At 36.8% G+C, this 18,363-nt stretch overlaps 1 protein-coding gene across 1 annotated transcript in view; it reads left to right on the top strand.

Moving 5' to 3' along the window:
* The first annotated feature begins 1,025 nt into the window (after nt 1-1,025).
* LOC113228746 (zinc finger protein 250-like) overlaps nt 1,026-18,363 on the top strand; it is a 33,261-nt gene continuing 15,923 nt past the window's right edge. The window contains exons 1-11 of the mRNA XM_026462110.1: nt 1,026-1,143; nt 2,229-2,427; nt 4,848-5,133; nt 5,874-5,938; nt 8,491-8,632; nt 10,920-11,066; nt 12,155-12,241; nt 12,688-12,926; nt 14,774-14,900; nt 15,745-15,947; nt 17,787-17,904. Of these exons, the coding sequence (XP_026317895.1) occupies nt 1,118-1,143; nt 2,229-2,427; nt 4,848-5,133; nt 5,874-5,938; nt 8,491-8,632; nt 10,920-11,066; nt 12,155-12,241; nt 12,688-12,926; nt 14,774-14,900; nt 15,745-15,947; nt 17,787-17,904 (1,639 nt within the window). The 5' untranslated portion in view covers nt 1,026-1,117. The remainder of the gene's footprint in view (nt 1,144-2,228; nt 2,428-4,847; nt 5,134-5,873; nt 5,939-8,490; nt 8,633-10,919; nt 11,067-12,154; nt 12,242-12,687; nt 12,927-14,773; nt 14,901-15,744; nt 15,948-17,786; nt 17,905-18,363) is intronic.

The raw sequence follows: 18,363 nt of genomic DNA, 5'->3' as shown, positions 1-18,363 counted from the left end.
AGACGGATTATTTTTTTCTACATAGAAAATGATGGGAACTATACTGTAAGTAACCCACGCACATTAGATTTTCGTATATTTTGAGATAAAAAATAAAATGTATATTTGTCCATACAAAAATTTTTTTTTCTCTGAATCTATCAACTTTTCAAGAAATCATACAAGAATAAAAGTTGTTAGGAATGTTATTATATATCACATAAAAAAAATTTGCTCGATACTCCACAAGTTATTCCTATGTCCAAGAATTATCAATTTGGGCCCACTGTGTGGCGTTCCGATATGACCCTTTGGGACCAATGCAATATCTGCGATATCATACTTCTTGGAATTACAAATAAAATTAAAAAATATTATTTCGCACGTTCGGTGTTCTCAGCCTAAAATCACCGTAGCCATTGTTTTTTCACGCTTCTTACACCCAGAAACATTGACATATGAATAATTTTAAGCTAAACTATCAATATGTCTAAATGGCATTAGAATAGACAAAGTAGTGTTCTAGTTATTATTTAGAGGATGGAAACGTTGTGAGTTGCGATTGTTTTTTTTTACAATGTATTTGTATACGACTCCAGGTGCATATCCATTTTGAGGTAAAATATAGCGCCATCTAGTTGACGTGTTTGTTATCACTAGAAGCAGATTTGATAGAATCAATGTGTCAATGTAAAATAACGTTACAAAATAGCTATTTGGTAATCGTCGCGACATCTAGTGTACCAATAGGTACTAAATACCCGGCTACGCTATCTTGTATGACGATTAGCAGTCCTCTTGAGTTATTGGTCCATGATATTACCAATGCCAACCAGCGGCAAACGTCTTGCCTAAAAAATGTATCCTAGCTTACCTTCTTTACCAGCCTATTGAAATATATATACCCCAAAACTACCCCCTACTGGTAGACTCTTACATAATATATTTTGCATAAAAAGCTTTTCTATCACAGAAGCATGAGAGTTGGACTCTATCGAATAACAAACATTTTGTTCTCAATTTTCAGACAGTAATAAATAAGAGCCTAGCAATCCTCCTCTCTGATATCCTGGACAAGCAAATACCAGATGAGGGGATCCGGAATAAGGTGCTCTGCAAAACATGTTATACCAGCTGCATGGAATATAATTCTATGAAGTTCAAGTATGTATTCTTATAAATTACCGTATACATACATATAGTCACCTTTTATGGTATGGTGCAACGGGCTGTTGTCCGCAACTGGACGTCCAAGCGCCTATTTTGCGTGTGGTGGGTGCAGGGTCCTTGTGCCACCCAAGCTCCTCCAAAAATCTCAGCACTATTCTGGGTTTTTCGAAGACTACGGGAAGCGACCTCGCCACTCCAAGGTATTTTGCCCTGTAGTTGGCCACGCCGGAGCCACCTCCACGCATGCTCTGCATAGAGGGCTGTCCGTGATACTTAGATTGAAAAGGTGTTTAGTATATGGACCATGACCCGTTAGAGCGGCAGTCAGAATGCGCAGCTCTTTTGAGGTTATGAAATTTACGAGATATACCGGCTTAAGTATGGGTTGTCCAGGTGTTAATTTGAATAGTTTTTGTACCTTTGTGTATAGTTGTTCTTGACCATTGTATATACCAAAAGTCGCCTTTTACTATATTTCTTAAAACCAATTTGACTACACTTATCTACAGGGCCGGGGATTAGATTCATTCCCTAATTTACCACTCTTAGAGGTGGAATATCGACTGTGAACTGGCAACTGGTACTATCGCAACTTTGACAACTTTACATTGATTTTACTGGTGAAGAAAAAAATTGTTTGCGTCATTTATATAGCATCTGATTTATTAAATGAAAATACGTAGTTTTTAAATATTTTTATTACACATACTCTACGTGTTTTTGTTTAATAAATCAGATGGTATGTAAATGAGCAAACAATTTTTTTCTTCACCTGTAAAGTCAATGTAAAGTTGTCGCGATTGAGATAGTACCGGTTGCCAGTTCACAGTCGATATTTTCTTCAAATTACTACTGAGGTGCCCCCTATCATACAAAAAAGAATCACCAGAATCGGTTCACAAATTCGGAGTAATCGCGCAACGTACACATAAAAAAGCAGTCAAATTGAGAATGTCTTCCTTTTTTTGAAGTTGGTTAAAAATGTATGAATATTATTGTAGCAAAAACATGTTGATTAACTTATATTTTAGTGAGCAATCTAAAGGTGCGGGTGGACAAAATTATTTTTCAATTTTCAGATTACAAAAAATAAAAGTAGATCTTCTACAAAGCTACACAGACACAAAGAACATTCAAGTCGCCGAGAAAGCACCGAAACCGGCTGGTAAAAAGAAAGTAGTTCTGCCAGCCTCCAAACTGCAGCCATTGCCACCTGACTACGTGTTAAATGTTGCTAACTTAGGACTGAGTCCCACAAAAATATTACCTAAACTTTCAGTAAGTATCTGTATGTGTACTTGGTCTTTGGGGTATAGCTAATGTGACCATTATTTTTTGTCTCAGAGCGGGACACCTGTAAATCGACTCATCCGAAGAACAGAGCCCGATATGATTATAGAGCGAAAAGAGAATAAGTACGTTACGAGAATAATTTCCTTATTCAAATTAAGGCCTACGTAAAGGTGTTTTGAAAATTTACATACCTTATTTTATTTCGGAAATATAAAATCGAGGAATGGTCGATCTGACATCCACAGCGAAGAAGAACGAACGAAATGTACTATGTCCTGAGAACAAGTAGTCTTGCACATAGATCTTTGTTCTACGGATGAGTCGAAAGTTATTATAGTTTTAAAAATAAAACACATGTTTTTAATGCTTTTAGTGATTAAAAATAAAAATCTCGTTTTTGGTAAGATCGAGTTTGGTAGGATTCCATTACTTATTACAAACTTCGTTGTAAACATTGACTTACAATTATATGGACGTCGAGTCCGCGCTAAAAAGTGTCCGAACTTATAGGGCGTTAAAATCGTATACAGAGCGTCATTCACGCTCTAGTCTTCGTTTGTTCGACTGACAGCGAAGCAAGCAAAATTGCGACTGCGATGACATTACAATTTAAATTCAACGTTTTAGCTTTTTCATATTCCTTTACATGTCACTACGTTTAAATAGGTTGACTTGGGACATTTTTTTCGTGGTTTTTGTATTAGACCCGTCGTCCATATATTTGTAAGTCAATGGTTGTAAAAACTCCTTTTTGGGTGGAAAAGAAGCAACTTCTCACAATACCCACCTTGTAATCCTGTGGATTCTCACTATTAAGGTTGCACATTATGATTAGATTTTTATGAAAATCGATTGAAGTTTATCGATTTTTATCGATTTATCGATCGATTTTTAGCATCGATTTATTTCAAGCGAATCAATTCAATAGAAAAGAAAATTGTATCGTCTAAGCAATAAACTTTTGTAATAATATCATTCAATTTGAACTAAACACATTTTCAGTTTAGTTCTGAATAGTTTTTGCCCCCGATTTCGGGCGTTAATGGGTTTTAACCCTATTTAAACCCGGGATTAACAGAGCGCTAGTCATCGGAGCAGAAACTCGAGTCGTAAACCTAAATCGAGTATGGAACAACAAAAACAATAATATTTATTTATTTTCACTTACAAAAAGCAGCTTAAGAGCTAATTAAATGTATGCGACATAATACAACTTAAGTGAGTGACTGGCGCCCGTGATAGGTTTGAAAAGCCTGTGTTACAGGTCGCCAAACTCTCACCTCTCAAAAAGAAAATAAGAAAAACTTGTGATTAGCTCAATTTAAAAATGTATTATACATTAAGTTGAAAACTACAAGTACTTAAATTAATTTGAAATATTTATTTGGGAGATAAATGTGTATGATGTATGTGTAAGATGTAGGTGTAAGTAGTGCGTGATAATGATATGAGAGTGATGTTTATGTTACTTAGTGCGAAGGTAACAAATATATGTATTTCACGCGCAATTTACGAGAAGTTTTCTGAGAACTAAACTTCAATTCAAACAAAATTCCCTTCAATATGAGTACTAGAACAACAAAATTCACTCCGGCACACTATTCAGAACACCTCGATACCCGAATTCATCCTACCTCAGTGCAAAGAGGTTTGCAAACGAGTTCATGAATAAAAATTTAATTTATACAGTTTCACTGTACTTTATTAACAATAATCAATAATAATAATAACGCACACAACGAAGCCCTGCACTAGGGAAACCCTGTGTCACGGGTGCCATGGACACATACATAGACCGCCACAAATTACACCCAAACTCACGAGAGAAACAAATGTAGGCCGTACAAATATTTGTTCCGGCCCGGGAATCGAACCTGGGACCTCTGAGTGGCAGCATGTAGTAACTTGAGTGAAAGTTTAAGCACACATCGCCGATCACCTTTTTTTTGTATAATACCAAGTGACGGGGAAAACAACTCGTGCACCTGGTGGTAAGCGACACACCTGTCCATAACAGTTGCAGTGCTACTCAGAGCTTTTAACTCGCAAAGATCTTAGGGACGCTGCCACTGCGCCCGTCACCCTGAAACATAAGTTTACAAGTCCCATGTGTCCGTACCCTTCCAAACTGGCGGTAGAAATAGGTAAGGTGTTTATTTATTATTATACCCAGTATTTTTACCCAGTATTTCCCTGGACGAACTCTTTCACAAGGAGGTCTACTGCTGTTAAACCTCACCTTCCCCACTGGGCTAAATAAAAAGACCGAGTTAGAAGTAATGGAAGAATGAATGGTCATGTATGAAGAGACTGATAGAAGTAGAGGATGCCAAAAAGGTCCTACCCCAGTGGGAGACAAACGTGGTGGTATGTATGTATACACTTAAACGTCAAATTTGTTTCAGCGCGCACCTAGCCCAGGTACGATAAGTCTTAAAGTAACTGTTGGATCTTCGGTTCTAACACAAACGTTAAAAACAACCACTACAACGACTGCTATACAAAAAAGTCCTGTAAAGTTGGCAACATTGCAGAATTCAAGTATACAATATGAAGATATAAAGAATTTTAATATGCCCAAGGATTTTTTAACCAGTGCTGTGTTACTGAAGAACGGTGAGGATGTAAAGCGGGAAAATGGGGAAGCGGAGTTCGAGAATACAGATGAACAACCCATGGAGATTGATGAAGGTAATGGGGCTTCTTTTTACCTTCATACCTTATAGACTAACATATACTGTAATAAAACACCAATGACTAATTATTATTTACACGTATTGTCTGCGACGTGTGACGCAATGTGGGTGTCCGGTAGCCGGCCTCGGGAACGTCGGTACATGACACCCTTCGGCCAAAACTCATCGTTCAGGAAAATCGACAGATGTTGAGTTGGCACTCTCACCACAAATGAATTAAAATTGACACTGGCTTCACCCGTATATACTCCACAATATCGGCAGTATTTGTGGTGTAATGAAGCCGTGACGCTATTATACCAAGTAACGGAACGTACAAGTCATTCGCTTGTTGGTAAGCAACACGCCTGTCCATGACAGTTGCAATGCCACTCAGAGCTTTAAATCACAAAGATCTGGGGGGCACTGCCATTGCACCCATCACCCTGAGACATAAGTTGACAAGTCCCATGTGCCTGAAATTACAGGTCCAGCTCAGGAGCTCTACTGCTTCTAGACTGAATGGAAATAACACGGCTTTCAAGGACGGGTAGAAAAACAGTTAAATGTAAGCGTTGTTAATTTTTAGAAGAGAGCTCAAATTAGAATATTACCGCATAATAATAATAATAAACTAGTAGAGTATTTTCACAAAAAAATAAATAAAACATGATAACCTAATAACTTTATGTTTTTAGTAACAATAACATTTTTGTTTGTATTGAAAATATAAACTAGTTTTGTTTTAAATTTCAGATTGTACCTTAGTAAGACTTCCGCGAAACGACAGCAACATACTCATCGAAGATACTACAGAAAAGGTTTTTTTAAAAATAAACTAACGTAATAATAATTCATTAATTTTGTAGCAATCAAACACAGCTAGCAGTGACCTTCTATATTTTTTATTGTTTGAACTAACTTGGCTTGGAATAATTCGTCATTTATGTTTGATTATGCAGTGATGACCCTATTGATTTCTTCTAAAAGAACTTACAATGTACTGTTTTTAAAGTCCTTCCACCACCGCTATAATGTATACAGATAGGTATGGTATGGTGTATCAGGCCATTGTGCACAACTCTACATCTCCTACTCCGAGATCCTCCAAAAATCTAAGCATCTTTCTGGGTTTGAGGAAAAAATCAGAAAGCGACATCAAATCGCTTCCCTGTAGTTGGCAATGCCGGAGCATTGTATAGGATATGTACGGCCGTTTCCTCCTATTTCATTTTTTTAAGTTAGAGCGGCAGGTTTAGATAGCTGTTATTTTTTAAGCTTAAAAAGTGGTCGGGTGGCTTGCACATCGGTTTTCATGGTGTCGCCATCTTTGAGGTCCCAGGTTCGATCCTCAGCCAGGTCAATATAGAAATTATTTTATCTTTATTGTCTCGGGTCTGGGTGTTTGTGGAACCACCGTTATTTACGGTTTCCATAACACAAGTGCTTTAGTTAGTTACGTTAAGTTCAGAGTATCGTATCTGATGTTGCGTATTAATATTTTTGCGTATTTATATTTAACAAATTTAACTTGGCCTTGGATTTGGAAAGGATATACATTGCTGAGAGACCTTCCATAAAACGTTTTTTTTCTGTCTTCGTTTTATTGCGTCTTCGACAGTGGATTGTATATTATACTTGATGCTTAATGTTTTCTATAAACTAAATCGTGGATTCTCACACTTAATGCCCTTATTCTGATTTAGAACTGAACTTATAGTCTTATTCTTATTGAAATCGTATTATATGTATATAAATAATGTGAGTGTTCAGCTAGAAAATTCGTCCAGAACAACCGCGATGTTCCTTTGACCACCATCCTCTTTTTTTTTTAATCTTGCTCTAAATGCAAACCCACCTTATTTTTTAGACAGTTCTAAATATAAAATAATAATACAATCTATTCAGCCCGCTACATCCCTCCTCACAATTGAAGGGGGATCTCACTAGAGCGCTACCTATGATAGGCAAATTTACATATGTGATCAGCCTTTACTACAGGCTAGCCATACACTGCTCGGAAGCTGTTACACTACTAAAGAACATAACTACCAAGGAGGCTATGGCTTTAATCTGCCAAAAACCTAACAAAAAGGGACAGACTGATCACGCCCTAAGCAAACAATTCATATATATTTTCTTACTAATCATCTTAGCTATTTAACTAAGCTTCATGCCTAGTTATTTGTTCAAGCTATAACCCTAGTTATTTATTTAAGCTATAACCCACTGACCAATTACTAATGGAGTCAGATTGGCTGATAAACTCATCCACATCGTTTATTCCAGAAAATTTCTGTGCTGCCATTTGATGTATTTACTTTCCTTCTTCATAACTAAATGAGGATAAAAGTATATTAAGTATAATGATAAAATAAAAATTACGACCTTATATTCTTCTTTCTTCTTAGATTCGTGGGCAATTTCCTCTCAAATTTTTCGCCTCACCACTTGTGGGAGAGTAACCGTGGTTATAGCGTAGAGAGAGGTACTATTTAATAACAAACAAGGAATATATTCATAATTAACTTTTTACTGTGGGCGTTCAGCTAGAAAATTCGTCCAGAACAACCGCGATGTTCCTTTGACCACCATCCTCTTTTTTTAACCGACTTCAAAAAAGGAAGAGGTTCTCAATTCGTTTGTGTTTTTTTGTATGTATGTTACGCTATAACTCCGCCATTTGTGGTCCCATTTAAATTTCAAGAAAATATTCCACCTCTAAGGGTGGCAAACTAGGGGATGAATGACTTTTGAGGTCGGATTTTTTAACCGGAGGTTAGGTTATTATCTAGTTCTAAATACAAACCCACCTTATTTTTTTACACCGTTCTAAATATAAAATAATAATATAATCTGTCCAGCCTGCTGCAATACCATGCCGTACGGCATATCATTAAGCCGTTAATGCGGGGTCGCCAAGTTCTGTTATCCTTGAATACGCTCTGTCAATAACTAGGAGGAGTTTCGGCCTTCCGTAACATACATGTAGTTAAAAAAAAACATCGAAATATTGTTTATCAATGAAGAAAATTTTTCCGCGGTTTTAAAAAATTACATTTTTTACAAGGATATATGGATTTATGTATCCGGGAGTATATATAATAATAAACTGCCTTTCTTGCCGAACGGTTACTATGCTGGATTGCAACGCAGAAGTCCCGGGTGGGATTCCCGGACCGGGAGAAACATTTGTAAGGCCTACATTTATTTCTTTCGTGGGTTTGGATGTAATATGTGGTTGTCTACCTATGTGTGTGTCCATGGCACCCGCGATACATGGTTTCCCTAGTATAACCGGACTGTATGTGAAAAAAAAAAAAATTAAAAAAAATACTCATTGTAAGTAATTTAAAATGAATTGCATATGCAGGAGACATCAAACGAAGACAAAGAACAATATTTCGACGTATCCATATTGCCTTTGGAAGAGACGGCAGGTGACGATGACGGCGCCATCCTCGGGAAGTTGCAGGTGGTGATGCACGACGCCAACGACCAGGAAGACGGCGATCGTAAGTGTTCCTACGTCACTCGTCTCTAGAGATATAAAATATAAAAGAGATATAAAAATCATTTATTCTCTCCCATTCACATACAATTTTAAAAATACATTCATGTGAGAACTTAACCGGAGACTGGTGCCCAAACTAGGTAGACCCTATGTCTTGGGACACCAGGTCTCCGACCCAGAATCATATTTAAATCATTTTAAGATGAATTACATATCGAGTTCTTAGGTTTTCGCGATTGTTACACATAGGAAATGAAACTATTGTTCCGGATTTAAATCGCGTATATTTGTTTTTTCAAACAAACCGACGTTTCGGGCCCTTTACAGGTCACGATTGACTGAGGTGGTCAACCGTGACCATGGGACCTATTATTATATAACTGGTTGAAGACTGTACCACCTCAATTTATTACATACTTAATGAAAAAGAAAAAATACTATGATATAAGGTTGATCCTAACTTAAGATAAGGTTAGAGTAAGGCTGCTTGTGCGTGTGTGTGTGTGTGTACGAGAGAGAGAGAGACAGAGACAGAGAGAGAGAGACAGAGACACAGAGAGAGAGAGAGAGAGAGAGAGTTGAGGCTAGCTAAGAGGGTGAATGTATTTATACTAGTACTAACATCAGTACATAAACTAATACTTTGACATAATATTTTACATCAGAATACAGAGTGTGTATCTACCGAAATTTCAAGGAAGAAATACCTACTTTAATAACTAGAAATAACGAAATTATTGGATATTTTTAGGGTCCAGGAGCGGTATTCTGTAATCGTTGAGACTCGCTATTCGATGTTCGTTATGCGGTTTTACGATGGTACCGATTTGTCGACAAATGCTATTTTGTACACTTCTTTAACCGATCATAACGACAATTTGGTTCCACACGTTCAGTAATTTTCGTTAAGATTCCATAATTTTATCGCCTCTTCGAGGGCACCCTGTTTACGTCGGTATTCTTAACGACGCGCTTTCGTCTTACATTTCACTGTTTGATATTTGTGTTTTGTGTGACTAAAGTGACTTGTTCTTGGCTGTGAGTTGTAATCACTTGTTTATGTCGTGTTGCCGCGATTGTAGAGGTTAAGATGAGCGACGTTTCCCTAGTAAATTCTCATCTCATCAGATATTTACCTTAAGGATGGAAAAGAATGAAGTAAATATTTACAAAACTCCAATTTGCTTACTTGTCGTGATGTATTATTGTATCTTATTATGAAAACTAACACGGTTATCACACATAATAATATAAAAGTAACGGTCAGTGCTAGACGTGACGCGGTTGCGAACGTTGCACTCAACCCCTGAAGAAGACCATCGATTATGGTCGAAACTAGTCGGACCGCTTCCGACTAAAATAATAAATAATAAGTCCCGTTACTTTTATATTATAATATTATTGTATTCGTCATTTTGCAGAAGTATTCAGAAAAAATAAACACAAACAGTACGGATCCCTTGAATGTCACAAACTTTGCACAAACTAAATAACCATAGATAAGAGTGTTTGTAAATAACTATTTGAACGCTCGATCGTGATTGGTCGAGAAACAGCCTCCCGTCGGGATGTTCCCATTTCGTCTTTTTTTTCGATATTGAAACGCTGACGTCACATCGCTGTCGGTAAGCGTCGGTTGCAGTAACGATTTTCGTTATCGTGGATTTACAGAATAGCATAATCGGTAAGTTGTCGATACGGCAACCGACGACTTTCACTATCAGAGCCATACCGAATCATAACGATAGCGATTACAGAATACCGCTCCAGGGGGCTACCGTTCTTCATTCGACATCCGCCTGAAACAATTACTGTCAAATAGGTACTAACTCGACTAAATTAAAGAACTCATGAAGCGAATGAAGCTTCATAATTAACGTTCTCTTTTGATTTAGTGAACTTATATTCCAGGGTGACGGGCGCAGTGCTCTTTAGATCTTTGCCTTTTTAAGTTCTGAGTGCCACTGCAACTGTTATGGACAGGCGTGTAGCTTACCATCAGGCGCACGACTTGTTCGTCCCGTCGCTTGATAATTAAAATAAAAAAAATTAAAATAAACGGGAGTAAACCACCAGCACCTGTTTGTCAGACCGGGGCTAACCGCTTTCCCAACTGAGGTACGGAACGAATCAGCAGACCACACGTATTCCTCGATGCTTAAAACAACTTTTTACTAAAGAATATTCCAATTTGCGCTACAAACTTTTTGCAAAACATTTTAACAATGTGTAACGCGCCCGAACCTTTATTACGTTACGGTAAAGTTGAATGTGTTTTAAATTTACAGAAACAATAGTAATGTCGGATGCGAATGGATCAATCCTGCGCGTAATGTCGGGGCAAAAGCTAGTCTATCAGAACGGAGAGATTACTTTGGTGCCTGATGACGAGAACTCCAACGCCGGGGACGATAATAACGAAATTGATGGAAATGGTGAGTTTCAGAGACGCCAGCTCAAGGAAGTTTTGAAAAATATGAAGTCACAAGTGAAATATCGCACATTGGTGAAAGAGTGCCTTAATTTAATTTTCATCACACTTGCTCGTAAATAGCATGATTTCATGGTGGCTAACTTGACTATAATGCCCCAGATAAAACCCTCGGGCCTTTTTTCTTTCCATTACAGCCATTGTCGGTAAGGAGCTTTTTTTTTTAATTTGTAGCACGACATACTTCCTTACATAGTTCAGTTTCAAGTTCAAGCAAGGAGTGACTATTTAAAATTATGTAAAAACTAGCAACCCTGCAAATGTCATTTTACTCCGTCTTCAGAAAAGGCAGACTATAGCTTTTGCAGCTTCTCACGATTACGATATTTCTGTAAATGATAAATGTGTACAAATATTTATTTACAAAGAGCAACCACTCTCACACATTTTTCAAAGGAATCTGCCTTACAAATGAGTAGAGTTCCATCGAATTGTGACGATTTCAAGTGTAATTTGCTTACTTATTATATAAAGATTGAGTTAGATTTAAGTTTCGAAATAGTAAGAAATTCGCTAATAGACAGAATAAAAGAACAGCAGTGACAGCTTGAAAATGATAGAATAATAATTGAAAAAAAATTGTGACCTGCATTTTTTAAAATTGATGTATAACAAAAGTATGGTAGACATGTTTAATTAATTGTCAGCAACACTGCGAAACTAAAAAAAGTCCAAAAAACAGCAACACTTAAACGCTAAATACAATTGGATAATTAGATTGTAACAATAATGACATTGACTTCTGATATGTCAATATATTTTGCATCATGGCATTGGCCACTAGTCAATTAGCCAAAACATTACATAAAAATCCGTTTCGTTCCTTGGGATTCCGTTCCGTTTTACCTTACATAGTATTAAAAATCCGTCAAAAAAATGTTTTTAATTCAGAATGTCTAGATTTTGAAAGCTCTTTATAAAAAACCAATGGATAGCCTGGTCTAATTTTGCATTTATTTTAGTACCACTAACGGAACAACTCTTGAAAACAACTCAGTACGGCCTTTGTAATTTATGTTACTCCGTTTTCAGAATCCAATGATGAATCTCAAATAGAGCTAGAAGTGGCTGGTGACGAAGAGACAGCAAACGCTATTATCGCCGCTGCACAAGAGCAAGGTGTGTGTCTATTTATACAGCTTTAAAGGCGAGAATAGAATAAAATATCGTTAAATAATTGATATAAGTGAAAAGTGTATAGCCCGCAATATACAGGCTGTATATTTGAAAGTGGGACATACTTATAGAGTGAGTTGTATTCCTGATTCTGTACCCAAAGAAATAATAAACTAATGAACTTAAACTTTACTTTATTTGGTTACCTTTTCTAAATAATTGCCACCTTTGATATATTCTGTCATTTCGTGCTACTGATGGGTAACCGTCACGGAGAGGTTTATCACACATATACTGTAATGCTACGGCCTCAGATTGCTGTACGATAAGAGTTGTGTTGCCTTTAGCAATAAATCTAGGATTGGCAAATGTAGAAGTACTACGATCTAGGATTGATCCTGAACTAGTTTAATAAATAACTTAATGTTTTATACTTACTTACTTATCAGGAGGAGCATTTATAAAAGTAGAATCGGGTGAGATGTTCCGAGTGAAATCAGTGCAAAGCACCACATCCTCCACATCGCAACCCTCCACTGAATCCTCCAGGATTGAATCCGCTGGGATTCAAACCTCAGAGATTGAAACCTTGAGGGTTGAACCAACATCACCCGAGCCGCCAACAGTACAAGTTGCAAAATGGGAGAATGGAGAATTTCGCTGCTTGCTCTGTAACAATACGAATCAGGTAACTGGTGTTAATGTTTATTACGTACAGTTTATTATTAATAATAATAATACTAAAGAACTTTATCTACACTGAATAAAGCAATGTACAAGTTTATCCTTAAATAACTTCGTGTGTAGTAGATAAAAAGGTCTCAACTTTAGCCGTTTTTCAGACTCCACCCTTTTGAATCTTAAGACTACATAATTTAACAAAACCGACCACTTTCGTCTTTATAATATATGCTATAAGAGATTCTTTAACGTGTTAACATTTTGTATGGTCTATAAAAATATAATATCTTCACTAATTAGTCTAGTGTATTTACTTAAATAAGTGTTATTTAATTATTAATACAAAGGTCGAACACTCAAAACAAATTCCTTCGATCCGGCCGAATTCGAAGCGACGTCTTCTAGCAAACCGTGCCAGACGTTGTGCCAACTAAGCCACGGAATGAACCAGTTAACCTCACGAATTTTTCTATGTGCTTGTTTTTGTTGGATCTTTGTATTTGATTTTCATCGACTTTTTAGCCGTAGCGCCATCTATGAGAAATATAGGAAAGTGTCATCACCCAGTTAGGTAACTTTACAGCTACCAGTCGTGGCTAGGCTAATTTAAAGGCTATTTTGTCGGCTAATTGCAAGAAGTCATTAAATTGCCATATGAATCATATGGCAAACACTAGGCTTTTAATGTACGTAATTTCGATATTATCGTATCGTAATTTTTATGAAATTACTCCTGGAGTAATTTCACAAAAAATCTTTCTCATAGATGAAAAAAAGATTTCTCATAGATGGCGCTACGACTAAAAAATCGTTGAAAAACCAAATACAAAGATACGACGCAAGCACATAGAAAAATTCGTGAGGTCCGCTGGTTCGTTCCGCGGCTTAGTTGGTATAGCGTCTGGCACGGTGGCACGGTAAGATAGAAGACGTCGGTTCGAATCCGGCCGGATCGAAGGAATATTTTCTGAGTGTTCGATGTATTAATAATTAATGTATTAATAATTATAACAAACTAGTGGAGTAATTTCACAAAAAATAATTGAATATCGATTCAATGAAAATTTAAAAGACTAGTGTAGCTAGAACAGAAATAACACAAGAAACAGCGTAAAAAAACATTTAAACAACAAGTTACATAATACTATACTGACATGTGTGCGGCTGTGGCGTGTACAAAAGGATCCCATTCAGCTAAAGTCACAGCCAAGGCTAGGTTGTGGCGCTGGTTTTCAATGGGCCCTAGCCCAGTGAGTGAGAGTGCGTCCCGAAACAGAAAATAAAATAAAATAAACTACGTAAATACTTCTATCATGAGTATGTATAGTGTTATTGCAGTGTGTACTCTTACATCGAATAAATACTTACATAATCATTGCAATATATATATACAGTTATAAGTGTGTGTAGTGTGAAAACAAATTAATAAAATATTTAATACATATTTAAAGTACATTACTTGAAATATATTTAACAAGATTATCTATTTTCGTAAAATAAAAGTTCTTTGACTTCAACATTAAACAACTATTGTTCTTACGCAGTTACTATTTCGAATAATGCTATGTGAATTAACATGTTTAAATGTTTATGATTATTAAGGTAAATAAAAATATACAATTAAAATAACGTATCACTGTTATAAATATAATTTCATTATCATATTTTATTAGAAGTAATTCAATTGACCCTAAGTACACCCAAAACTAACGAGATAAATAAATGTAGGTCATACAAACATTTATCGCAGCCCGGGAATCGAACCTCTGCGTGGTGGTCTAGCAAGGCAACCGCTCGGCCACGAAGGCATGTAAATAGTAAATTAACGACCTAATGTAAACTTCTACCTTTCAGGAATCTCCAACAGTGGACGCGGAGGTGATCATGTTCCACCTGCGAACAGTACATGATGCCAGGGTCTATATCTGCCAGATCTGCAAGAAGTTTATGCGAAAACGGACTGATTATACAGCACATTTGGGTGAGGCTTTTGTATTGTTATTGAAATTATCACCAACATCGTTAACCCGTGTATGTGCAGATATGTACAACCGGGGTTTTAAATTTGCGGTGTTAACCCATTAATGTTTAGAACCCCGACACTTTGGGTAAAATCCGGTTAAAACCTGGGCGGGGTACCATTCTCTCGGAGCGTAGGATTGTTACATTATAATATATAATTATACAGGATAATGGATAGGAAAATTCAAAAAGGTCACGTGCACTGCATCTATTTACTCACAACATGTATGTATATATCAGTTATAGTTAGTAATGCAACATGTTAGGTATGGTCGACCCCCGGCGTTCATCACACGGACCATGGAACACAGGTTAAGAAACTCTGCTTTAGGGGTTGCTTTTTGTAAATAGATGTTTATTGACTATCATTTACAATATTTATTTTTTATAAAAAGTATTGTATCCAACTGCAAATCCACTGCTGATGCCGTCGAAACACTAGTGTGACCAACTCTTAGGGTTTTATGCCAGACTCCTAAAAAAAATGGATTTAAATAACTTATTTGGTATCCTTTTTTTATAATTCAAACGACAGGACGAACAAATAGTCCGCTTGCCTATTCATTAGCGACACGCCTCGCCATAACACTTGCTATGCCACTCAGAGTTTTAATGAACTGCCGCTGCACCTGTCGCCCTGAGACACGTCTGATGTGGCTGTAATTTAACCAGCACCCGTGCCTTTCAAAATCAGAACGCAGTATGGTGGCGGTACTTTCTTGGACGAACTCTTTCCCAAGAAGCTCTACAAGCTACTACCTCGCACAATCCACTATTCAAGTGTTGTATTCTCTATACCGCAGAGGAACACGCACTAAAACTAAATAAGCCCACGGACAAAGCCAAGATCCACGAATGCAACATCTGCAAGAAGAAATTCACGTCTCGAATGTTGTTGAACGAACACATGAACATACACAGCGGGAGCAGGCCGTACACGTGTACCGTCTGTAACAAGTCTTTCGCCTCGAAATACACGCATCAGGCCCATCTGAAGACGCATTTGGTGAGTATCGATTCAGAGACCGATTTTAATCAAGTGTGTTTTCTCTTTTGCATAGAAAATATGTATTCTCTCGCTCAACCAGAGCGTCTGTCCATGGATAATAATAATAGAAATAAAGAAACGTTTATTCAGCAATATTAATATTTACTTCGAAGAAATTAAAGATAGATAGATAATGCACTTTATTGCTGACACACAAAAAAGAAAAACAGTACAACTTAGAATTAATGTGGGCAAAGGCGACCTTATAAAGCGATGTCTTCCAGACAACTTTTCAGGCAGAGGAGAACTGAACAGAGAGGGAGACGTAGTGTGCCAGTGGTAAAAATTTAAATTAAAGTGTGTGATTAAAAACTTACACTATCATATTATGAAATAATAAGTGACCATTATATTATATATCTACTTGTATATTTATAAAGATTACAAATACAGGCTGAAATGGGTCAAACTCAGCATATGTCACAGCTCGACTGCTGCAATGCTGGTTTTCAGTAGGAGCCACTTTAATGGGATGAAATGGCACGAAAGTACCTACTAATGTTAGCTAACACTAAACCAACTCTACTACTCCTCGCCTCTGTGGCCGAACGGTTACCATGCCTGACTGCCACGCAGAGGTCACAGGTTCGACTCCCAGGCCGGTAGAAATATTTGTATGGCCTACATTTATTTCTCTCGTGCGTTTGGGTGTAATTTGTGGTTGTCTATGTATGTGTCCATGGCACCCGCGACACAGGGTTTCTCTAGTGCGGGGCTATGTTGAGTGTGTGCGTTATTATTATTTCAACATATATCTTAAAATTAAACTAAAAATACGATATAGATGGTAAAATTACTAATCATAGGAAATTATTAAATACCAAATCAAAGCCGCGTAAATGTCGTGGCAACCAAATTAGCGTGATTTTCGGGAATCTATTGGTATCAGTCCGTAGACAACATAAATTAATGCTTACTGTGCAAAAATAAAAGTCGTAACCATTGAAATAACACAGTAATAACGTTAAGTCCCTCTCCTGTGAAATTTGGTTTGGTACAGATACGCGCATATTACCAATACTACATACGCTGATTTGCACTATCACCGACGATATATTGTATTGTTTTTATGAAATGAAGTACTGCACTTGTTTGACATTTTTCAGTCAGTTATCTAGCCGCTTAGTTGGAGCTCTAGATAGTGCTGTTTTATCTTAACTCTAAAGGATTTAATGGATGAGAGGTTGTGCAGTGAAGGGGGATATTATTCCAAATTTAAGCGACCATATATTTGAAACTACCCGTATAGGCAATAACAATGTGCCAGACGACTACACCGATTGCCTGGTCTCAAACTTGGAAATTCCCTGTACTATTAACAGCCAGACTAGAACCACTTTAGAAAAGTTAATTTTCCAAATTGGTTCTACCGGGTACCTAACCCGGGAACTTGTAATCTAGCGCCCACAGGACAAACTGTTGAGCCACTGAGGACGTTAATTTATTACGCTCTATTTGCTGTGTTGACGTAAAACGTTAAAAACAGTCACGATAGAAATGAACGTAATTAATTACGTAACTATAGAAATCGATCAATGTAATGAAAGAGGTTTAAGGGAACGAAAGAGAGAAAAAGAGGTTAAATAAAAAATACTAATGGCATAATAGAATCTGAATTTTTTGCATTGTTACAATAAGTGTTTTACACGAACTTGTAACTACATTTTTATCGATTACTGTAACGGAAGATATCGATCACAGTAATGGAAACGATCGATCACCGTAACCAAAGTGTGGCCCCAACTGATTTTGTTTAAATATAAAGCACCACTCATTCGCAATGCTGTCGATTTTCAGGAGCGTCCTCGTCCGTTCAAATGCGAGCAGTGTTCGAAGACATTCTTCACTCAGCAGAACTTGACTCAACACGAGAAAACACACCTCGGAATCAAAGACTTCATTTGTAATGTTTGTGGTAAGTATACTTTTTCGGCTAAAAGTTTATGAACTAAGTTACTGGGTATGGCTCCGACAGTTTCATGAAGGACATAAATATTTACTTACTTTTCGATGTAGACCAATTAAGTTCTCTCCTGGACCTTGTAGTTCCAAAAAATGCAAAATACATAAATAATAGTTTATTTCTCGCAGCATTACAAATTTCACACAAATACAATCACATGTCTTTTTATATTACTCTTCGAAAAGTGAGCGTCAGTTTACAAAATAATGAGAAATAATTGTATAATAGTAAGTCATAGTCCACAATAGTGTATATATGCAAATCAAGAATTAATGAAACTAATAAATAATTGAATTGAACTAACAGTGTCAAGTGTAGGTACTATAAACAATCATAGATAATTACATAGATCATATAACACAAAAAACGGAACAACGATAATAACAAAAAATATAAAAAAAATTCTAGTTA

Source organism: Hyposmocoma kahamanoa, unplaced genomic scaffold (assembly GCF_003589595.1).
Source record: "Hyposmocoma kahamanoa isolate Upper Pololo Valley unplaced genomic scaffold, ASM358959v1 240, whole genome shotgun sequence".
NCBI lineage: Eukaryota > Metazoa > Arthropoda > Insecta > Lepidoptera > Cosmopterigidae > Hyposmocoma > Hyposmocoma kahamanoa.
The sequence above is the reverse complement of the archived record's forward strand: the minus strand, read 5'-3'. Positions and strand labels throughout refer to the sequence as shown.